The 22,708-nt window shown below is 45.0% G+C and overlaps 3 protein-coding genes and 1 pseudogene across 9 annotated transcripts; 1 reads left to right on the forward strand and 3 right to left on the reverse strand.

The window, feature by feature from the left end:
* Positions 1-266: 266 nt before the first annotated feature.
* Nedd8 (NEDD8 ubiquitin like modifier) lies at positions 267-7,925 on the reverse strand. The gene is made up of 4 exons (XM_021182677.3): positions 7,637-7,925; positions 1,811-1,858; positions 1,383-1,465; positions 267-627 (listed from the first exon to the last, which is right to left on the reverse strand). Exons 1-4 carry the CDS (start codon positions 7,652-7,654, stop codon positions 531-533), a joined length of 246 nt encoding a protein of 81 aa, XP_021038336.1. The 5' UTR covers positions 7,655-7,925; the 3' UTR covers positions 267-530.
* A 130-nt stretch (positions 7,926-8,055) lies between these two features.
* Gmpr2 (guanosine monophosphate reductase 2) lies at positions 8,056-14,387 on the forward strand. 4 transcript variants are annotated; one of them, XM_021182673.3, is made up of 10 exons: positions 8,056-8,226; positions 8,552-8,647; positions 8,816-8,935; positions 10,991-11,074; positions 11,208-11,381; positions 12,389-12,470; positions 12,562-12,668; positions 12,843-12,885; positions 13,514-13,673; positions 13,867-14,387. In XM_021182673.3, exons 2-10 carry the CDS (start codon positions 8,561-8,563, stop codon positions 14,054-14,056), a joined length of 1,047 nt encoding a protein of 348 aa, XP_021038332.1. In that variant the 5' UTR covers positions 8,056-8,226; positions 8,552-8,560; the 3' UTR covers positions 14,057-14,387. The 4 variants fall into 4 exon arrangements, with proteins under 4 accessions (XP_021038332.1, XP_029324862.1, XP_021038333.1 ...); XM_021182674.3 differs by having other exon boundaries at positions 8,221-8,334; XM_029469002.2 differs by lacking the exon at positions 8,816-8,935.
* Tinf2 (TERF1 interacting nuclear factor 2) lies at positions 12,663-17,597 on the reverse strand. Of its 4 annotated transcripts, none has more exons than XM_029469001.2 (9): positions 17,358-17,597; positions 17,022-17,105; positions 16,802-16,891; positions 16,606-16,713; positions 16,423-16,519; positions 15,827-16,268; positions 15,678-15,742; positions 15,157-15,245; positions 12,663-12,918 (listed from the first exon to the last, which is right to left on the reverse strand). In XM_029469001.2, exons 1-9 carry the CDS (start codon positions 17,373-17,375, stop codon positions 12,832-12,834), a joined length of 1,080 nt encoding a protein of 359 aa, XP_029324861.1. In that variant the 5' UTR covers positions 17,376-17,597; the 3' UTR covers positions 12,663-12,831. The 4 variants fall into 4 exon arrangements, with proteins under 4 accessions (XP_029324861.1, XP_021038329.1, XP_021038331.1 ...); XM_021182670.3 differs by having other exon boundaries at positions 17,184-17,597; XM_021182671.2 differs by lacking the exon at positions 12,663-12,918 and adding an exon at positions 14,784-15,052 and having other exon boundaries at positions 17,184-17,597.
* Positions 17,598-19,910: 2,313 nt separating this feature from the next.
* LOC110309486 (histone deacetylase 2 pseudogene) lies at positions 19,911-21,665 on the reverse strand (annotated as a pseudogene).
* Between the last annotated feature and the right edge of the window lie 1,043 nt (positions 21,666-22,708).

The raw sequence follows: 22,708 nt of genomic DNA on the forward strand, positions 1-22,708 counted from the left end.
AAAAACCTGTTTTAAAATAAAGAATATTCCAGGCGGATGGCACATGCCTTTAATCCCAGCAGACAAATCCATGTGAATTTGAGGCCAGTCTGTCTACATAGTTCTAGGCCAGCTGGCACTACAAAGTCAGACACCTTCCACCCTACCCCACCCACACCCTCTCAAAACTAACCTAAGAGCAGCATCTTTCCTTCCACCGTCCTACTTCTACTGGTTATAGCCACTTGGATTTCAGTCATTTGTGTCAAGAAGAAAGAGTCCAGAAGGCCAGGAAATATTTTATTGATAACCAAGGATACAGCCATAAGACAGGGAAGCACACATGACTGCAAACTAAAACCCAATAGCCAGCAAGGGCCATCTGGGCCAGGAACACTGCACCCTGGGGTCCTCACATTCTCCCACCAGTAGACACACAAGATTGGGCATCCAAGGGAGGGGGCAGTGGCTCTGGTGTCCCAGAGAGTGAGAGGATATGTGATGCCACATTATGATTGGCAGGGCAAGGAGGTAAACGGAACCAAGTTTCTTCATTGCCCAAGACCACCTCCTCCTCTAAGAGCCAACACCAGGTGGAGGACGGAACCACCTAGAATCTTGTAATCAGCTGCTGTCTTCTCATCATTCCTACAGGGAAGAAAAAGCATTAGAAATTCATCTAAAATGGGCATTTGTAACCTGAGTTTGGTGGATCTCTGAGAGGCCTATGAAACTGTATGAGAAAAATATTTCTTTACTAACCTCTAAGGGTAATTAGTACTTAATTTTGAATACAAAGAGACCCACAGTGTTAACAGTATGATAGCTTATACAATAGAAATTAGATTATAGCACATTATGACTATTTGCAAGTATCTTGAAAATGTAAAAACAAGAAAAAAGCAATTATCAGACTAATCATTAGACCTTATAATAAGATATTAATAAGGAGGGCTGGAAAGATGGCTCAGAAGTTAAAAGCTCAAACTGCTCCTCTTGCAGAGGACCTGAGTTCAGATCCCAGTACCCACTTCAGGAGGCTCACAATCTCACTTAAATAAAGTTCCAGGGGATCTGACAGCTCTGAAATCTGAGGGCACCTGCACTCAAGTGTACATACCTATAAATACATACCTGAACATAATCAATTTAAAGGCATAAAGCACATATATTACTATTCTGCAAATTTGTTTTAGTAGTTTGTTAACTACCTCAATATTAGTTTACAATCCAATCTATTTTACTCTAAGTCTGGAATATTCTACGCTTTCTCTTATATTCTGAGAAGACTCTATGTGCTTCATCAGACTGCGAAAGAGCGGCAAGCAGGGACACACTGAAGCAGCGCAGGCCCGATGAACCTGTAGCCTCGTCGCTCATCCTCACTTCCCACCCAAGCTTACATTTGCTTGCCACTGTAGATGAGCCGCTGCTGCTGGGGGGGAATCCCTTCTTTTTCTTCCACACGCTCCTTGATTCGCTCCACCTTTGGAGAAACAGTGGTCAGAGGCTGCTTAGAATTAGACAAATAGTGGCCTTTAGTCCCAGCACTTGGAAGGTAGAGACAGGCTGCTCTCTATGAATTCAAGGCCAGTCTGAGTCCCAGGACAGCCAGGGGTACACAGAGAGAAACTCGGTCTCGGAAAACCAACCAACCAACCAAACCAATGCTAAGAACAAAGGCTGTATAGATAGACAACCTGAGAAGGAAAGGACCACGGTCATAAGCACACACATGCAAGCACACACATGCAAGCACACACATGCAAGCACACACATGCAAGCACACACACAGAGAAAGGAGGAAGGATGCTGAGTACACCTGACTCACCTTGTCTGTGGGTTCGATGTCTATCTCAATCTCCTTCCCAGTCAGCGTCTAAAACAGGCAAAGATGGCGTAAATCCCACAGCCCGATACCAAGATACTTTCTGTGGTGGACTGAATGAGAATAGGCTCATGTTTGAATATGTGGCACACAGTTGGTGGAACTGGGAAGCATTAGAGGTGTGGTCTTGTGGGAGGCTTCAAAAGCCCAAGCCATGTTCTCTTTCTCTGCCTCATGCTTGTGGACTGAGGTTTGAGCTCTTAGCGTCTGCTCCAGAACCATGCCTACCTGTCTGCTGCCATCCTCTCTGCCATGATAGTATTGGACTTCCCCTCTGAAACTGTAAGCTCCAAATTAAATACGTTCTTTTATCATAGTGTCTTTTCACAAAAATAGAAGATTTTTTTTTGGGGGGTGACAGGGTTTCTTTGTGTGGCCCCGATCTTTGCCTTCCAAGTGCTGGGATTAAAGGTATGCACTACCACTGCCTGGCAAGACATGTTCTAAGTGTAACATCTTATCTTCGTCTCTGGGGTTCTCTCTGCTGAGAGATGTATGTATATATTCTCAGCAACACTACCCTGAAGAATCAGGCTGTGCCACAGCCCATGTCATCAGGCAGTGTAAGACAGCGGCGTTCTGTGAACCCATTTGATCCCCTTAATGCCACAAGCCATTCCCTACCCGCCAACCCATGTCAGCAAGAATATCAGGAATTCTTTGGATGAGATGCAATGACAAGTGAACTAGGTCAAGCAATCCTAAAGTAAGGACTTAAATATTCCAGGACACAGATTACATTTACACAATGCAAAAAGTTTTCAAGGGCACAGGTAATCACCACCAACTACATTTGATTTTATTTTGAAATGCTGGAGTTGAACATTAGATTCTTTCCTATGTGTCCCAGAATTCTATCTAAATCCTAAACTACAACTCAAATTGCTTGATTTCCACAGGCTAAAACTAGGTAACCAAATATATTTGTGTACAAACTATAAATCTGTGATTCACACAATCTCTAATCCATCCATCATCTTTTGTATTGCTTTTACTAGGCAGCCTAGACTGGCCTGGAACTCACCATGTATTATTCCAGTCTGGCCTTGGAATTTTCCTGTCTTAGCTTTCTCTAACTGCTGTGATTTTAGGTGTGTGCCCAACGGCTTTGGTATGTGCTCTTACAGATAGATCTGAAGGGCCTGCAGCAATCCTGACCACAAACACCACACTTGGCCTAGTTTAGTTTTTTTTTTTTCCCTTCTATTTTCTTCAATATAATATATTTCAGATATAATACATAAAGAATAGTCTAGCCTGTGATCTAACTAGCAACTGATAAGAAATGAGGAAGAAAGTGAAGTATATTTTAAAAAATAAACATGAGAGCCAGATAAACCAAATGAACAGTGGGTCATTTGTTGATAGTAAAAAGTCATTTAATTTTGTTGTTTTTTTGAGATGGGACCTGAAACTGTCTATGTAGATCAGGCTAACCTTGAACTCATGAGAAAAAAGCATGTGCTACCATGCCCACCAGTCATCTATTTCTGTGTGGCAATTCTTTCACAAATAGATAAATAAATAAATGCTATGCTTTCTGGGCTTTGTTTCAAAATATCAGGATGGAGGTAATTTGAGATGATATGGTTCTATGGATGAATAATACAGGATTTTGCTTTTTATTTTAAGGCGTATCCTAGGCTGGGCTATGTAGCCAAGGATAACTTGAACTTTTTAAGGAAAATTTTACTTAAGTTTAAAGAAAAAAACCCCAGGGCAGGCAAGCTGTAATCTTGGCAGCTGTGTAAAGGAGGCATACAAAGAAGGGAGAACAATGTGTTGTTTGTGTTTCTGGACAGCCACACAGCACAAGGAGCAGTGGGTAGTACAGACAGAGACAGAAAAAGCCAAGAGTCCAGGAAAGCATGGCCACAATCTGAAAGAAACTGAAGAGAAGACAGAAGAGAAGTCATACTTTTCCTAGTCCCCAGTGACTAAGGGTTTGGTCTGCAATGCACAGCCAACCGTGAATTGATTTTTCTTGCCTTTACCCCTCCCCCAACACATACTCACACACACACACAGACACAAAACACACACACATGCTAGGACTACAGATATGTGGTACCACTCCCATTTTGGTTTGGTTTTCTGTACAGGCTTTAAATTGTCAATAATAAAAATTAATGTTATGCCGGGCGTGGTGGCGCACGCCTTTAATCCCAGCACTCGGGAGGCAGAGGCAGGTGGATTTCTGAGTTCGAGGCCAGCCTGGTCTACAAAGTGAGTGCCAGGACAGCCAGGGCTACACAGAGAAACCCTGTCTCAAAAAAAAAAAAAAAAAAAAAAACCCAAAAAACCAAAAAAAAATTAATGTTATTAAGCTCACACACAATAGAATGTTAGTTACATCAAATGATGTTTTGCTGGGGCACACAGGTGAAAGGGTATCTTGCTAAAGCAAACATGTGAAACAACACTGCTATCCTGAAACAGGCACAGGAGAAAGGCTGCTTGATGAAGGTGTATAATATGACCCCACAGACAGCACTGAGCCTTGGTTTGGTTTGCACTACCTAATGACACTCATGTACAGGTTCACCTTACACAGCTTTGCTAAGAAAAACTCGCCCAAGAACTGCTCTCGAGGTTCCTGCAGCAGCTTATTGCTTCTGCGGCCTCCCCTCAGGCTGGTTGGTGAACCTGCCGGTTTTTTCAGGATTGAACTCCAGTTGCTGGTCGTGCCTGATGTCTGATTGCTGGAAGGACTGGACTCTAGCTGCCATTTCGTGCCTAGTGTCTACAGCACTGCTCTGCAGCTGCTGAGTTGTATTTGGTGTTTAGTATGGGACTGAACTGCTGCCCAAGAAGACTGAACTATTGCGAACAGGTCCACTTCTCCCAAATCCTAGTAACTCCTCTCTTCCTCTACCTCTGCTGGGTGATGGGCTAGAGGAGAGGTTGGACCCTTATTCAAAGTAGGTTGCAAAAAAATGTATGCCTACACACATATTTTGAAACAGAGTCTCACCACTGGCCTGGTGTGAGCAGCCATGACAGGCCTGCCCTTTCCTGGGTGGGTGCTGGGAATCTCAGGCCCTCATGCTTACAGACCAAGTGCTCTTCCTCACTGAGCTGTCTCTCCAGGCCTAAAAGGTATCCCTTGCTTGTTTTTGTTTTGTTTCTTGAGACAGGGTTTCTCTGTATAATGTTCCTGGCTGTCCTGGAACTCCATTTGTAGACAAGGCTGGCCTGGAACTCAGAGATCTGCCTGCCTCTACCTCCTGAGTACTGGGGTTAAAGACATGCACTACCACATGTTTCCAGGAAATATTCTTGATACAAAGTTATCATACTGTGATGGTGAAAGATCTCTATATTATGGATTGGAGGTTTTTGTTTGTTGTTTTGAGACACGGTCTCACTATGTAATAAGGCAACTGGAATGCTGCATTCCAGCTACTGCAGGCTGGGAAGGTAACTGGTAGACTCCCTGGAAAACAATTTGGCAGTTCTTTTAAAGTTATATATAACATCTACACAGCCTAGTAATTCCACTTCAAGATATTTATACAAAAAGAAAAGAAGGGCTGGAGATAGCTTAGAGGTTAAGAGCACTGGCTGCTCTTCCAGAGGTTCTGAGTTCAGTTTCAAGCAACCACATGGTGGCTCACAGAGATCCAGTGACCCCTTCTCCCCTGTAGGCATACATGCAGCCAGAACGCTGTATACATAACAAATAAATCTTTCAAAAAAAAAAAAATTGTGTTCCAAATACCTGGCAGACAGACTAGCAGGATTAACCCTCGATTAAGGTAATGGGACGGTAACTTATGATAGAAGATGCTACATTTTATTTGAGGTCCACAGACATAAGGTAACACATTTCATTCAGAAATGGTTTAGGCTACCATACACATGTCCTATGCCATTCCAAACAAAACCAAACCAGGAAGGACTTAACTGTGAAGAAGAAAGTGGTACAGACAGGCAAGAAATCAGCAATACAGAGAAACAGCTGAAAAATGAATAATTAATCTCCAAAGAACATTCACAGTGTGTGTGCGTGTTGTGTGTGTGTATGCAAGAAAGAGATGGACAAAGGGATTAATATTAGACAGAAGTGGGGCTAAAGAGATGCCTCAGTGGTTAAGAGCACTCTTTCCATGGAGCTGGATTTGGATTCCAGAACTCACATGGTGGCTCACAACTACCTGTAACTCCAGTTCCAGGGAATCTTAGTGGCCTCCTTGGGCACCAGGCACACAGGTGCAAAGACATATAAGCACGGAGAGCACCCATACACATACATATACTAAAGATGTGATTAAAAAAAAAAAGAATAGGCAGGTGCTGCAGAACAGGAGAGTGGCCAATACTAAGACGATGTCTGCCTGTAATCCTAGCCTCTGGAGGTTCACATGCAGGAGGCTGTGAGACTGTGGATGGGGGTCTGGGGGTGGGGGGTGGGCTGCCATCAGCTTGTCTTAGCAATTAGAGGGTTAACACAGATGGATCTCCACAAGCTTGAGAGCAGCCTAGGCTACAGAGGCTGGTTCAAAAACCCAAGTGATCCTCCACCTCCACCACCTCCTCCTCCACCACCATCATCATAGATCCACTGAACAGGGAGGGACTACTGTTCTTATGATCCATTAAGTCTGAGAAGCCTACCCAAAACACAGTGTTGTATATATTAAAAACAAAGAATAAAATGGTGTTTAAAACTCAAAGACCTGTTGGGCAGTGGTGGCACATGCCTTTAATCCCAGCACTCGGGAGGCAGAGGCAGGCGGATTTCTGATCGAGGCCAGCCTGGTCTACAGAGTGAGTTTCGGGACAGCCAGGGCTGCATTGAAAAACCCTGTCTCCAAAAACAAAACAAAACAAACTAAACAAAAAGAGTCAACGACCTATTGCTAATTCATAGATTACCCATGTCTGAAAAACAGTAATCATCAACCTGCCCTCTGGCTTCAATCTTTAATTAAAGTTTTTTTGGAAGGACTGAAGAAAAAAAGGCCAATAGTTGACGTGTCCAGTAACTGAAGATAGACTTAACACAGCAATGAAAAGGTCAGATAAATGCCAGGCCTCCTTATTATCATTTTTGTGTCTCTGTCTAAATATACAAGGGTATAAACAGCAGAATGGCCTGATAAAGGTTTAAAACTGAACATCTACAGGAGTTGAAGACAAGAGTACCAAGAACCAACGCACCGATAAGTAGCCTAAATTAGCCAAAGAAGTGACGCTAGTTCTTAATGTCCAGTTCCGACTGGAAGGTGCCTAGTACCACTCCGAGCTTAGCTACTGTAAGACGGGTGAGACACTAACCTTGGCTCGTAGTCTAGCTACTGAAAGGCCCTCACTTTCATCAGACTAATGCTTCGGTGCTGTGCTCTGGCGGGAGCCTGTGTTAGGGCCTGAGGGAAGTATACAATCTAGGCATGAAGAACAGGGGACAAAGCTTCCCCCCAAAAATTCTGGAGTGAGGAGCCAAGCTGCTGCCAGGCCTTCTCTCTATGACTGCAAGGGCTTGAATACATGAGACCAGGACAAACGCTGCCTCCTTCTGGGTCTGAATACAGACCTGGCAAGAAAGTAGGACAGGCTTCCTTGTAAGACCCGAAGTCTTCTGGCTGGATCGGCCTCCAGAGCTCAAAGCCTCCCGGGGTCCCCCTAGTTCCCATCAAGCCTCGCGCAGGGCCCCGAGGGTGTCAGCCCTCCAAGTTCAGGAAAGGCATGGTTTTCCTTCCCGCCTCCCCTCTAAGGCGCAGCGGCCAACCCTGCACCGAGTCTTGGAAAGTCTGGAAACGCTCCCACCTTCACTTTAATTAGCATCTTCCTCCCAGGTTGGGGTTGCAGGCGGCTAGAGTGCTGCTTCTCCCGCTGTGGTCGCTGCTGCCGCTGCCGCTTCCCAGCACTCCACGGCAAGGAACACTTCTGCTTCCGGGTCACTCTCTGGACCCACCCTCTCCTCTTTCCACTCGGTTCCCGAAACGCTCAGGAGTGCCCTCGTGTTCTGTGTCAGTGGGGTTGTAAAGAGAAAGGCAAGTCGGCTAGGAACAGCCAGACGGCACCCTGAGACCCCTCGCGTGGCCACCGGACTGGTGTTAGCGGCGAGCTGGAACGGAACAAACTACTTGTCCCATCATGCTTGGAGGTAGCTCTGTCCTTTGCATCCTAGGAGTTGTAGTTCTTCTGCCGCTCGCACTCAACGGCAGCCTGAGTGTGTGGACTCTGTTACCCAGAAGGCCTTGCACAGAGCCCGAAGCTAGAATTCCTTGGGTAGTCGAGTTTGCAATTAGCGGAACTCGTTCGAGTGGCCCTGAAGGCTCATCGAGGCTGCACGCGGCTAGTTGCTAAGCAAAAGAATCTTTGGTCAACTGCCACCTGAGTCAAAGCAACAGGAAGTGAGTACCGCTATGCCGGAAGCTGGTTAAAATCTCTTTTCTCATCCCTAAGTCAGCTTCTTACTCTAAGTTGCCCTTTGCAGGGGCGAGAAAAGGGAGAGTAATTAGGTAAGGAAGCACCTTCAGGAACCATAATCTTTTCCCAATTCTCCCCAAAAATCATACCTGGGAATGAAGCATTAGGGTAATCCAGACACTGGATGGTCCCAGGTAGACTTCAAGAACCACACCCTGATCTGACTTTACACAGTTTAAGCGTGAGAAGCGAACTTTGTTATTTCCCAGTTTTATAGCCTCATTTTTTTTTTTTTAAATCTAACTCCAGCTTTGCATCATGCCTCATATTGATAATGATGTGAAACTTGACTTCAAGGATGTCCTGTTGAGGCCCAAACGCAGCACTCTTAAGTCTCGAAGTGAGGTGAGCCAGTTGTCTTCCTTTTTTTAAAAAAATTTTTTTTAATTATTATTATTATTTTTTTTTTACCTCAAGCTTCTAATGGACCAGGTCCAAGAAAGCTGTCGGGTTCGAGAACGATACATATTTTCTGAATGAATGAAAAGCTTAATGTCCTCTTAATGTCTGCAGGTAGAGCTCACAAGATCATTTTCGTTCCGGAACTCAAAGCAGATGTACAGTGGCATCCCCGTCATTGCTGCCAATATGGATACCGTGGGCACTTTTGAAATGGCTAGGGTTCTCTGTAAGGTGAGATTAACCTTATGCCCACTACCAGATCTTCTCCCAGCTGGCTACAGAGGAATTGCATCTCTACTCTTAGTCTCTGGCAATTAACAGAATGTTGGGTTTACTATTTTTTTTTTTCCATTACTAAGAACCATTTGATCAGTTCAAAGATCTGTCTGAACTAGTGAGATTCAAAATTATATCTGTTTCATCTTTTTTATTTATAATCTCCCATAAGTTATATACTTTATCAAATTCTTCCAGTGCCCACCCAGGTCAAGCCAATCACATGCATTTCTTCAGTCAGTCATTGTTTGAACATTAAGCAGTCACTGTTTAGTCCAGAAATTAAATACTGTTTTGAGTATTTAAAAATTTTCAATCTGGGATATTACAGAAAAAAGGAGTTTATTAGTTTTCTTGTATGCCTACTATTATTTTAATTTTTCACTTCTTTAAGGTTCTTTTAGGTTCCTGGGAGTTTCTGAGATCTGTCCCAAATGGAAGTTTTGTTCTTAAATACAGATTGTTCCCTTTGAAAATGGAAGACACTGCTCCTGACAGTAATATCACTTGCCTCTATGCATGTAGTTGAGATGGTAGATAGTTGCCTGGGCGCTTTGGAGAACATAATGTGCTTTGCTGATTAATCCTAGTATCCCTAGTTGGTGGGTTCTGTTTCTATTTGTGGCTGTTGGCCTTAAAGACCTTGGTTTTTGTTTGTTTGTTTTTCTGTTTTTGTAGAATGTTTGTTGTGCTTTCTCTGAGATTGATAATTATGGAGTTTTATCACTTTATTCTGGTTACCATTTACTAATTCTTCAGGGTTCTGGCTGTTATCTTGTCTGTCTTCTCTCACAGGTGGATTTGGGGAATTGGCAAATCTGTTAAAAAGACATGCTATAATCCATGAACCTTACTGGGAAATAGATTTCAATATTGTGGACAAGTACTACAGAAACCAAATTTTAGAAAAATAGCCAAGTCTCAATAATGATAAAAATAAATAAATTAGATACCAAAAAAAAAAGGTGTTTCGGTGTTTCTTAGGGTTTGTATGGATTAGGTGAATTTAGTACAGCAACATATCTCTAAGACCTGCTGACCACCATAGCTTTTGTTTATGAACTTGTTGACAGTTGATTTTTCCTGAGAAAGCAGAATACCAGCTTCTCTGCATAGAACTCTCTCTGGCTGGCTGATACATGACTTCCTTGTGTTTGTTCTCACTTGTAAAATCTGTGCTGTTTCAACCAACTGTTGACTCTTGGGGTTGCACATTTATGCTCAGAAAGCAAAAACGCCAGCATTCTCAGTACCGTCCTCAGAGTATTGAGATATTTGCAATTTCAGGGGTCAGAAGTTTTATTTATTTAGTTAAGACGGGGTGGGGGGGGTCTCTGTATAACCTTGGCTGTCCTGGAACTTTGCTTTGTAGATCAGGCTCTCTCTGCCTCTGCCTCCTAAGTGCTGAGACTAAAGGTGTGCGCCACCACTGCCAGAGAATCATTGCCTTTTTTAATTTGCCTAGGAGATAATATTGATATCTGCATTTGCATGTTTATGTCCCTAACATGAAAAATCTGTTCTTTTCCAGCAGAAAAAGAGAATGGTTGCAATAGTATTTTGTTGCTCTGCTAGTCTTAAACTTTTTAACTGTGTGTGTGACTTGTTGGATTACTGCCAGCCAGGAAACCAAAAGAGAGAAAAACAGATTGAGAACTGGATCCTCTTGGAGCTGAGTGAAGACAAACTCCCTCTCCATTTAGCCTCTTTAGTTCTTCCAGCCCTGTTACTTGTTTTACTGTACCAAGAGCATGTCCCTACCACTTTTAAGGTCATGAACAATAAATGTGCTAGTAGGTGAAATCCAACCTGGACCACAGTACTTTGGTAGGAATACCAGACAAGTGCTAATGAGAGTAAAGGCTGTACTGGGATTGTAGGACCAATAGTGGTTGGAGTCAGCTCAACCATGAACTTCCTTATACTGTTCTTCTTTCCAGGCAGTGCAAAGCTTTATCTAGATAGCCTAATAAAGTCTCTGCCCTTTTGATGGTTCTTTTTTCTCCTCAGTTCTCCCTGTTCACTGCCATCCATAAGCACTACAGCATCCATCAGTGGCAAGAGTTTGCTAGCCAGAATCCTGACTGTCTTGAGGTAACCCTGGGCCTACCCTGCTCATTAGTTTTCCAGGAATCCTTTTTTTGGGGGAGGGAGGGGCTCTTGGAATTCAACCCTCCTTATTCGCCACTTACTACCTCATTTCTGATACGATGCTCTTTCTCCACAGTGTCTAGCTGCCAGCTCAGGCACAGGCTCTGCTGACTTTGAGCAGCTGGAACAGATCCTGGAAGCTGTTCCCCAAGTAAAATATATATGCCTGGATGTGGCTAATGGCTACTCTGAACATTTTGTTGAATTTGTAAAGGATGTACGGAAGCGATTCCCCCAACACACCATCATGGTATGTTTCTACATTTTGCTTTGTTGAGACAAGGCTTCTCTCTCTCTAGCTGCCTTGAATTTAACTCTATAGACCAGTCTGATCTCAAACTCAGAGGTCTGCCTGCCTCTGGAGGGCTGGGATTAAGGGTATGCACCACCACACTCTATTGTCATTACTTTTGTCTCCCCTTTCCTGATGTTTCATGTTGTTATATCAGTACTTGGTCTCTGCTGCATCATGATATTTCTACTCTACGTTACTGTCATGGTTCAAAATTCATTAATCAAGGACTTAAAAAACATGGAACATTTGCAAACGTTACCCATACCTGTCGTACATGTGTCCGTCTACTGAAGTGGTCCTGTGCTACAATAGAAAGTGTTACGTGAAAGCCTGACATTGATACCTATCTATAATCCCAGTACTTGGGGGATAGAAACAGTTCAAGACCAGCCCCGAGAGTTTGTCTCAAACTAACAACAAAAAGCATCATATAAAAACTATGTTTTATTTTTTAGAAGCTTATTAGAGATGAAATCCAAGGCTTCATTTTCTTCACAGCATTGAAGGGGGATGTCGCACTGTCCACATACTGTTGGGCAGATGGATATTTTAGCCCACATTCCTGTGACTTTCCGTGTTTTTCAAGGTAGAGTTCAGGACTGGGCAGCAGTCCCCTAGCAGTGAAAGGGCACTACTGAGTGGGGTTTCCGACTCAGCAGCTGCTCTTTAATGCCACTTTATGTCTTGTTGCCCACCTTGCTGCCTTAAAGGTCATTCTGGTCCTGTTTTTACCCTAGACAATGTTGTTTCCTCTATCCTTCACACTAAGTCAAAGTATGTATGTGGGATGGGAAGGGTAACTGGGAATCTAGGTCCTTTGGAGTTGGTGGAAAGTCCTGAGGGCTCTAGGTAACCTTTATTTATAATTGGAAGGTCACAGTCGAGGCATGGATTATATGAGAGCACAAAAGCTGCTCTCCACCACCGACCCTAAGAATGCTCTGTTTTGATTATTGTCTCAGGCAGGAAATGTGGTAACAGGAGAGATGGTAGAAGAGTTAATCCTCTCTGGGGCTGACATCATCAAAGTGGGAATTGGTCCTGGTAAGCTGGTTCCTTGAGACCATCGTCTCATCTGTCCCGTTGGAGGCAAAACCATAGGCCAGTTCACTCTCACCTCTGTCCCTCTTCGCAGGCTCTGTCTGTACAACTCGGAAGAAAACTGGAGTGGGGTATCCACAGCTCAGTGCAGTGATGGAGTGTGCAGATGCTGCTCATGGCCTCAAAGGCCATATCATCTCAGTAAGACTCAAGACCTTGGAGAGGGTTTGCGGCTGCCCAGCAGCCACTGTTTTCTTTAGGGTGGGGCTCTGGTGAAATCCTGGTCAGGACATGAGTTCTAGTCCACTTTGACTTAGGCAGTTGAGAAGTCCTGAGAAATCTATGCTGTCTCTCACAGCATTCCTTACTTTGTAGGATGGAGGCTGCAGCTGTCCTGGGGATGTGGCAAAGGCTTTTGGTAAGGAGAATGGGAGGGCACGGCAGAAAGATCCTGTAGAAGATAAATCACCTCTGAGGGTCTAAGGGCAAGATGTCAAGTGAGACATAGCTGAAGCAGCCATTTAGAATCATAATATAAACCAGTGACCCCCCAGAAACCTAAAGTGTCACTGGGACGAGCAATCAAGGAAATCCTGGGATTCTGACCCTCCCAAGCATGAGCCAGAGCCATTTATGACATGCCCTAGATTGAAAATGCAGATTGCTAAACCCATATATCTAACCCACAAAATCACCCTGAGGCGCAGAACTACAAATATTCATTTTTCTATTCCCAAGGTGATCTTTATAAAATTTGGAGACCTATTGTCTTAGAACCAAAGTCATACTGAGCTGGGAACTGTAAAATGAAGTTACCATAAGATTGGAAAAGCAGAAGCCAGTCAGGGAACTCTAGGTCTTTAAAACTCTTGGGGAAATTAGCCCCACTGGGGACCAGAGGCCAGAGTAGAGGCAGTCTCAAGGAACTGTGGATCAGCTATGCAAACAGACCCAGCAGGAAGTGAGACTCACACAAGCTGTTTTTGATGGTGCCTTTATAGGTACCTCGGCCAGATGCATCTTTTCCAACTTCTTGATTTTGGCAGGGGCAGGGGCTGACTTTGTGATGTTGGGTGGCATGCTGGCCGGGCACAGTGAATCAGGTGGCGAACTCATTGAGAGAGATGGCAAGAAATATAAGCTCTTCTACGGAATGAGTTCTGAAATGGCCATGAAGAAGTACTCAGGAGGTGTGGCTGACTACAGGTATGTATGGAAAGCTAGCACCCGAATGTTCCTGGTGACGACTCTATGAAAGATGTTGTCATACCCTCTGGGGAGTGTACGGTATCACTCTTGAGAGAAAAACGGTGAAGAGGTATAAACGTTAGAGACAGGACGAGTAACTGGGCTTAAAGAGTTCTGCAGGAGGAGATAATAAAAGTTTTTGTTTTCCAAGGGCCTCAGAGGGAAAGATAGTAGAAGTCCCCTTTAAAGGCGATGTGGAACATACTATCCGTGACATCCTAGGAGGCATCCGGTCTACATGCACGTATGTAGGGGCTGCTAAACTGAAGGAACTAAGCCGGAGAACTACTTTTATTCGAGTCACCCAGCAAGTGAATCCAATCTTCAGCAATCCCCAGTAGACCCAAGAAGTCTACTATCCTGAGGCAGCAACACTGCCACTGGAGCCTCCCGACAGGGCGTGCCTCTCTTACTGCAGCCCCTGTGGTGGTGGCTGCCTCATTCAGTTCCAGCTCTCACTCTACTCACTCATGCCTCTAGCTGCACAATGCAATGGCACTACCGGAGCGGCAAGGAAGGAGATGTGAGATCAACAAATGAGACCCTGGGGACAGCCCCCAAAGATTAAGAAGATGCTAATCCATACAGAAATGGCAGCCCTTGGTCTGGAAAGGGAAGGCTGTGGGAATCATGTTAAGCAGCTTCATTAAATGGCATCATCACGTGTCTAAACAGCTTAGACGTTCTTCTATACTTGAAACACTCTCATACAGATGGATGCTGGGCTTCCAGCACAGGCTGGCATCTAGATGTTCCTCCTGGGATTGACCCTGACCCAGTGGGATCCAGGGAAATGAATGTCATTCTCAGGAAGCACTGACGCCAGCCTAAGCTAACTTGGTAGCATGCAAGTTTACAAAGTGTATTCTGGCCTTAGGGATGACTGTTAGGATGGCATAAGGACAGTTTCCCTTCCAAGCTCTCTCCCAACCCTTCTAGGTAAATCTTAACTCTTGCCAAAGGAGTAAATATGAGAAGGGCCTCAACCAGCTAAGAGAAGCCTGTTATGTTTCGGAGGAATGACCTACACAGACCTATGCAAGTCTTTATTCCCCCTCTTCCCATCAATAGTGAAACAAATCAATCTTTAATTTTCAAGTGGTACAAAGCTTTTAGCAATGTAGCCAGGCAACTCAGGTTTGGACTTCCTCGTCTTTCCCACTAAGTTGCATGCAGAGCTGCAGCAGAAGATGGACAGAGTGCAGAGTATTCCAGAGGGCCTGAGTGACAACTGTTGAGGTAGCCAGAAAGGAATAGGCAGGACACTATGGGATGTAGTCACAAAACATGGGGATATAGGTGTCAAACTTCGTCTTCTGATAGTTTTTCAAAAACTCCTATAGAGAAGAAAGCATAATTCCTATAACTGGGAACACTTCACATGGATTCCTGCCTTGTTCTGCCCACCCTCTGGCTTGGCTTTCTGCTTCTTCCCACTCACCTTCCCTTCCTTCTGGTTTTCTTCCTCATCAGAGTCCAAAACCAAGTCCCCTATGGTAATAACAGAGCTACACGGGGTTGGGGACAGCACTGCAGGAAAGAAACCACAATTAAAACCTCTTTCTTAGCCTAGCTTGATGGCCCACACCTTTTATCCCAGCACTCTGGAGGCTTAGGCAGGGGGATCTCTGAGTTCAAGGCCAGCCTGGTCTAGATATCAATTTCCAGGACAGCCAGGGTTATGTAGAAAAACCTGTCTCAAAAAAAAGTAAGCAGAGCCGGGCGTGGTGGCGCACGCCTTTAATCCCAGCACTCGGGAGGCAGAAGCAGGCGGATTTCTGAGTTCGAGGCCAGCCTGGTCTACAAAGTGAGTTCCAGGACAGCCAGAGCTATACAGAGAAACCCTGTCTCAAAAAAAAAAAAAAAAAAAAAAAAAAAAAGTAAGCAGAAACAAAACCTAAACCCACTTTTAGATGAGCACAGGCCTTGGAAAGTCCCAAAGCCGTCTCGTCCAGAGCTTACCTGGTTTCTTGACTGTAAGAGGCGGTGATGAGTGTCTTAGAGGATCCACGCAATTCACACTGTTCCTGAGGGGAAGGCAAAGGAAAGGTTGGGTGAGGAGGGGAAGCAGGCAGGGAAAGTAATCCTGAGGAAGGGGAAGAGGCTCTCACCCCTGCTCTGCAGCCGGTGAGTCAGGTGGGGTCTCCTCTAACGCCCTTTTCCCCAAAGTCCGAGATGGAGTCTTAGACTTCTCCGTGCAGACTGGCTCTGTTCCCACAGAAGCTGCTGAGCCCACACCATGTTCTTCCCCGCTTTTAGGGTTAGATACGTCTTGAGCTGGTAAGCCCATGTTCCTAAATGGGAGTAGCATGACTGTGGGCCGCTCTTTATGGCATGCCTTTGCGGATGTCCAATGTGATCGGAATTTTCGCTTTCCCAAAGGGGCCAGATTAAAGCGGTTGCCAGCTAAGTGTTCTGGGTGCTCCAGTGAAGCTGGCTGGTGAGGGCCAAGCTTAGCTTTAGGCAGAGGGCTGTGGAATGCTGGTCTTGTTTGCTGATGAGGACTCTCTTCCATGGGCTCTATCAGATTCCCTGAGCCAGAAGTAGAGCTCTCTGAAAGATAAAATAAGATGCTTTATAAAATTAGAACTAGGTTAAAACTCAGGTTTGTGTCACGGGCCCATATAACTTCCATTCGGCTGACTCAGGTTTGGTAGAGCTAAACACTAACCTCCAAATTGCTAGTTATCTCAGATGATTCTCTTACCTGGAAATGGCCACCCCATGTCCATACCATACTGGCGCAAAGCAACAGAAGAGGTGATGAACGAGCCAGGCTGAATCCAACTTAGAGCATCCTGAAGCTGTGGGCAAGGTGACAGATATGAAGATCATAATTCTCGGGAAGCCACCCAGCCTTCCGCCCTTAAAGTGTTTCTTTCTCAACAACCTCTGGTGCTCTGACTGGAGGCAGTGCTTTCTCTAGCTGACACAAGTATTCAAACAACAGCTTTTCCATGGCAACTAGAAAAGATTCCCCATAGTCTTGCTCTAGTTCCTGTATGTGGGAAAGTGAAGCAGGTCAGATGGATTTTAGAAAAACAAAACAGGAATCCCCTAACATCCTCCAAACCAACCATTCTCACCTGCAGGCTCGAAGGTGGGTCCTCTGACAGGTGCTTCACAAGCAAGCAAAAATTTTCCTGTGCCTCCAAAAGCTTCCTATCTTCTTTTGTCTGTTGAGGATATTGAAGACCGAAAAATTTGGGTGAGGATGCTAGGACCCAGGGGCAACTTGGTTGCATCACGCCTGAGTTTGGTCTGCCCAAGATAGAACTCACAGCTTCAGGGTCCAGTGGTACTTACTGTTCTGGACTCTGGGAAGTGATGCTTCAGGGCATTCAGGACTTGGTCCCAGGGTCGCGCCTGCAGGATCAGCTCCACCACCACCTGCACGGTACAGGGCTCAGAACACCTACCCTTTTCCAGCCGATCTTAGTCCCAACCAGACGTCCTTCTCTCTAGTACCTTGGCCTTTAGGCTCATACACAGGCGTTCATGGTGCCGGTAGCAAACCAAGCTGGGGGCAGCAGCGCGCAAGGACTGCAGAAACTCCACCACTTTCGGGAAGTGCTCTACGCGGCGACGGCGGACAACCAGCCAGCTGGCGGCGGCAGCAAACCGCAGAGACGCGGGACCTACCCCTGGAGGTGGGGCCATGGCCCGCGGGCGCCCTTTCCTCCTTTCGTTCAACCCAGGCTTCCCGGACGCTCCCGTAGGCGGAGTCCCGGTTCTCTCATCTGCACCGGAAGGTCGGCGGACCAGCTGGGCCCATTTCGCGGACCCACGGGAACCCTGCAGTCTCCTCTCAGGCGGTGACTTAAGTGTATCAACCTGTCCAGATCACTAAACTTAAAATGCCGCCACTAAGGGAAACGCAGGAGTACGTCACTTCCGCCTGGGCGCGCGGCTTCCCTCCCCGGAAGAGGCCGCGGAGGGAGCTGTGACGTCACGAGGTCCCCTGAACTGTGAAAGTGACGTACGACCTAGCGTCACTCTCCATCACCCCTGCAAGCTGGTGTTCTGTAAACCTGGGTGCCTGTATCAGCATCTGCCAAGCCCTTCCCGGGCCGCCAGCCGCTCCCAGGAAGAATTCTGCCATTCCTCTCGCGAAACAGAAGAGGGCGCTCGCTCGTTTCAAAAAAAACCAAACACAGGGCTGAGTGGTAACTCCGCCCTCCTGTCCTGACTCGCCGGTGCCTAAACGAATATAGTTTGAAATATCCCAGAAGAAGTGTGACACTGTGGAGGGCTTTGAGACTCTTCTCCTAGCTGCCTGGAAGCCAGTCTTCTCCTGTTTGCCTTTGGAACAAGATGTAAAACTCTTGGCTCCTTCTCTAGTACCATGCCTTCATGGACACTGCCATGCGTTCTGCCATGATGATAATGGATTGAAACTCTGAACTTGTAAGCCAACCCCGATTAAATGTTGTCCCTTATAAGAGTTGCCTTGGTCATGGTGTCTCTTTACAGCAATGGAAACCTAACTAAGAAAATCTCAGAGGCTGAAAACCTTCCAGGCCTAGATTAGATAGTTTGGAGGCTAGACGCTTCCAGGACAAGGTCTAGATTAGCAGACAGAGACAGGTAAATAAAAACTCCTGTTACACACAGTGAGACTAGAGGATGAAGAAATCTTTGGAGCAATGACTAAGAAGTGTCCCAAAGTAATGATAGATACTAAACATAGATCCAGAAAACTCAGAATAGCAAGCAGAATAAATACCATCACAAGCACAGAGCTGAATGATACTCAACCTGCACACACACACAATCACAGGCAAAAACAAAAGTGCTGAAACAAGTAGGAAGGAAAGGATGAAATTAGGCCAGAGAACACTGTCTAATGGCCTTCAAGGTTCAGGATTATGTTAAGGGGGGCTGGAGAGATGGCTCAGCAGTTAAGAGCACAGGCTGCTCTTCCACAGACTTGAATTCAATCCCTAGCACCCCTACTGCAGCTCATAACTGTAACTCCAGCTCCAGGGACTCTGACACCCTCATTTCAGACATACATGTAGACAAATAACAACACACATAAAATAAAAATAAATACAATATTTTTAAAAACTTAAATTAAGGGGATGGAGGGATAGTCCCACAGTTAAGAACACTAACTGATATTACAGAGGACTGAGGTTCAATTCTACAAACTCTAATGTATTCTGGCACTGTACTCTCTTCTTCCTGGACTGTCTGTCTGTCTCTCTCCCTTAAGTAGCTTTCCTTTCCTCTCTCTTCTCCTGAGAGTTGGGCAGATTGTACTCTGTCAAATATTTCTCTGATCCCTCATTTTTTTGCCACTCAATTAGACAGTGTTTTCAAATATGACTGTTTCCTTCAACAAACTAACTTTGCCTTGATTATTTGGGATTGAAGGTGTGTATGAAGGGCATATCTGTATTCCAGCCAGAGGGATTAAAAGTGTGTACTAAGGGCTGAGCCACACCACAGCTAGAAACAGGTTCAAATATCCTATCACAATGTGTGTATGTGTTGAATGGACTTTCCTGGGGAGGTGAAACAGCAGCTGCTTATCCCAAATAGGACAATGACAGACCAAAGTAATGATCCTACCCAAGTGTAGTTTTGCGAACCAGTAGGTCTCGCCTTCAGGCACGGAGGTGGCCCCCAAACAACATGCCACTAAAAAGACTCATCTTTCCATGAATGACAACTTCTCTATAGCTGTAGGTGGAGATCTCTTTTCAGTTAATCTTCCACATTCTACACTATTATTTCTAAGAACCACATGAAGTTAGGGCCCAATTACACACAGCTAGGACAGAGGTTCAGGAGAGTGGCTGGAATCTCAGGCAAGGGTCTCAGGACTCTTTCCACTACTTCCCTGGAGGAATATGAACAGGCTGCACCCAGATGGCTCTTACGGGTATCTTATGGTAAGCTGCTCTGGTTAAGATGGTGATGGCTGGGCTGGAGAGATGGCTCAGTGGTTAAGAGCACTGGCTGCTCTTCCAGAGGTCCTGAGTTCAATTCCCAGCAACCACATGGTGGCTCATAGCCATCTGTGGTGGGATCCTATGCCCTGTTCTGAAGACAGCTACAGTGTACTCACAGACATAAAATAAATCTTTTTTTTTTCCCAAGTACAAGTTTTTAATAAAGATAATTACAAAAGATGGAAAAATCAGCTCAGAAAGGCCAATTGTTTCTTTAATAGATCCGGCTTTTGACATAATAACACATCAATTTAAATACAATCACATTAAGCATGGTGGGAAAAAATTTGCTTCATAATTAGAAAAATTCACAATAAAACTTGCCAAGAAAAAAAAAAACAAGCCATTTTGAAAATAAATACAGTCCATGCTAAAACAGTATAAAATGAAGCCAATGTCCTCAAACAGGGAAGGTTTCTTATCCCAGAATCGTCTCACTTTTTGAGGTTCCTAAAGTTGGAGAGTCAAATTCAAGGGTTGCTGAGTTGTTCTGACTTGGCTCCTTTGGTGTCTGCTTTCTCACCACTATTGTCCTTGGATTTGTCTTCTTCCTTAACATCTGTCTTCTTGTCCTCTGTCTCCTTCTTGTCTTCTTCAATTCTAGCCTTCTTTGCTCCCTTCTTATGATCAGCAACATTCCTACGACCTCCTTCACCTTCATCCTCAGAATCTGAAAACTCTTCATCGCAAGCTATCCGTTTGTTTGTCTGATGCTCGAATGGAAATTCTTTTGTCCGGGTCTTCTCCATCCTCATCTCCACTGTCTTCATGAACAGCATCCTCTGGAATAGCTTGCATTTGAACACCAGGTGCATGTGGTAACATACATAGATTTTCAAATAAACACTGTTTTATCTTTTCCATATATTCTGGAGTGTTCTGGTTTGTCATGTTTGAAGGACTAATATGCAGTTTGAAGTCTGGCCCAAAATACTCAAAGTAATCATTATATGGCAACTCATTGGGAATTTCACAATCAAGGGCAACTGTAGTCTCATATGTCCAACATCGAGCAACATTCCGGATTGTGTAGCCTCCTCCACCGAGCATCAGCAATGGCAAGTTAAAAGTTTTCACTACTTCTACACATTTAGCATGACCTTTGACAGTTAGATTGAAACAACCGAGTCTGTCCCCAGACAGGGAGTCTGCGCCACACTGCAGCACCACCGCGCTAGGCTGGTACATCTCCATCACTTTTGAGATGATAGGCTTAAAAATTTGTCCATATGATTCATCTATACCATCTCTCATGGGAAACTTGACAGCATAGTATTTTTCCCTTTCCAGCACCAATATCCCTCAAGTCTCCTGTTCCAGGAAAGTATTCCCAATATTTATGGAATGAGACAGTCATCACACGATCTGTTGTATAAAAAGCTTCCTCAACACCATCACCATGGTGGATGTCTATGTCAATATATAAGACTCTCTGATAATACTTTAGTAATTCGAGGATGGCAAACACAATAGCATTAATGTAGCAGAACCCTGATGCTTCTGACTTCTTGGCATGATGTAGTCCTCCAGCCCAATTGACAGCCATATCAGTTTGTTGCCGGTTTAATTTCATAGCCCCAGCAACTGAACCACCGGTGGAGAGCTGACAAAACTCAAAGAGTCCATCAAACACCGGACAATCTTCTCCGACGTTAAATCTCTGCATCTGCTTACTGTACTCAGACATGTTATCTGGTCTTATTGATCGTAGAAACTTGATATACTCATCGCTGTGGTATTTAGTCATTTCTTCAGCAGTGGCTTTATGAGGCCTATATATTTCCATTTTTCGGTATAAACCATAATTTAGCAGCAAGTTATGAGTCATCCGGATTCAATGAGGCTTCATGGGATGACCCTGGCCATAATAATAATTTCCAATATCACCATCATAGTAGTAGCACACTTCCTTCTTGCCGCCTCCTTGACTGTACGCCATGGGCTCAGGCCGCCGCCTCCGGGCAGCGGCTCCTCCTCCGGCTGCTCCCGCCCGCTGCTGCTCGACGTCCAGACAAGAGGGCTGACTGGGACGGCCAGTGCGGCAGCCCTCGGAGCAAGGGCAGCCTGGAGCGGGACAGCGGCGGGTGCCGGGAGGGCCGTAGCGCGCAGAGCGGGATAGGCAGCGGCTTTTTTTTTTTTTTAAAGATGGTAATGGCTGTTCTTCTCAGCAGACAGCATTTCACAACAGTATGCTATACCATTTATCGCTTAACACTTCTTGGACATTATATCTTTTTCACTTTTCTCTATTGTTTGGATTTCAGTTTTGGAATCATTTCTGCTTTTTACAAAAGTTTTATACATCCCAACGTAGCCTCAAACTTGCTATGTAGCCAAGGGTATCTCTAAACTCCCTATCCTTCTGCCTTCTATGTCCCGAGAGCTGAGATTACAGGTGTGCATCACCACTCTTGGCTTATGTGGTATTTTGTGCATGCTTGGTAGGCCCTTGCGTGAGCCCTAGCTTTGGAAATTTTCTTTTTTTTTTTTTTTCTTTTTTTTTCTTTTTCTTTTTTTTTGGTTTTTCGAGACAGGGTTTCTCTGTATAGCCCGGGCTGTCCTGGAACTCACTTTGTAGACCAGGCTGGCCTCGAACTCAGAAATCCGCCTGCCTCTGCCTCCCGAGTGCTGGGATTAAAGACGTGCGCCACCACGCCCGGCTGGAAATTTTCATTGACGTTGATTTCTTCAAGCTCAGAGGTTCAGTTATTCTCCCCAGGAAAAGTTCATGCCACACATACACACAATTAGAATAGACAATGAAGAAATGTTTGAAGCAACTGTGGTTCTCCCTTCTCCTGGGGGTTGGGTGGGGAGGGCCATTGGCCACTGGCCCGAGGGCAGAGGAAGCAAGAGCAGAAAACAGGTTCAGAAGACTGAGGAGTTCTGGAGACAGCTTCCGTGAGCCAAGTCTAGTTTATTGTTCCAGGGTTAGGGTATATAAGGGCTCTTAGGGGTAAGAGTGGAGAGGGCTGATTGATCATAACACCGTGTGTAATTATCACAAGGGCAGGAAGTTAGAGTGTGACTTGT

This window comes from Mus caroli, unplaced genomic scaffold, assembly GCF_978045245.1.
Source record: "Mus caroli unplaced genomic scaffold, Mus_caroli_1 scaffold_12, whole genome shotgun sequence".
NCBI classification, from domain to species: domain Eukaryota; kingdom Metazoa; phylum Chordata; class Mammalia; order Rodentia; family Muridae; genus Mus; species Mus caroli.

Excerpts from the sequence above, each read along its gene's own strand:
- Nedd8 (XM_021182677.3), bottom strand. Across the intron at positions 1,466-1,810 it reads ACATCGAACCCACAGACAAG|GTGGAGCGAATCAAGGAGCG; the intron begins GTGAGTCAGGTG and ends GTTTCTCCAAAG. Across the intron at positions 628-1,382 it reads ATCTACAGTGGCAAGCAAAT|GAATGATGAGAAGACAGCAG; the intron begins GTAAGCTTGGGT and ends TCTTCCCTGTAG.
- Gmpr2 (XM_021182673.3), top strand. The coding sequence starts at position 8,561 with ATGCCTCATATTGATAATGATGTGAAACTTGACTTCAAGGATGTCCTG. Across the intron at positions 11,382-12,388 it reads TCCCCCAACACACCATCATG|GCAGGAAATGTGGTAACAGG; the intron begins GTATGTTTCTAC and ends TTATTGTCTCAG. Across the intron at positions 13,674-13,866 it reads GGAGGTGTGGCTGACTACAG|GGCCTCAGAGGGAAAGATAG; the intron begins GTATGTATGGAA and ends TTGTTTTCCAAG.
- Tinf2 (XM_021182670.3), bottom strand. The coding sequence starts at position 17,375 with ATGGCCCCACCTCCAGGGGTAGGTCCCGCGTCTCTGCGGTTTGCTGCC. Across the intron at positions 17,106-17,183 it reads GTATGAGCCTAAAGGCCAAG|GTGGTGGTGGAGCTGATCCT; the intron begins GTACTAGAGAGA and ends TGTACCGTGCAG. Across the intron at positions 15,743-15,826 it reads TCACCGGCTGCAGAGCAGGG|GAACAGTGTGAATTGCGTGG; the intron begins GTGAGAGCCTCT and ends CCTTCCCCTCAG.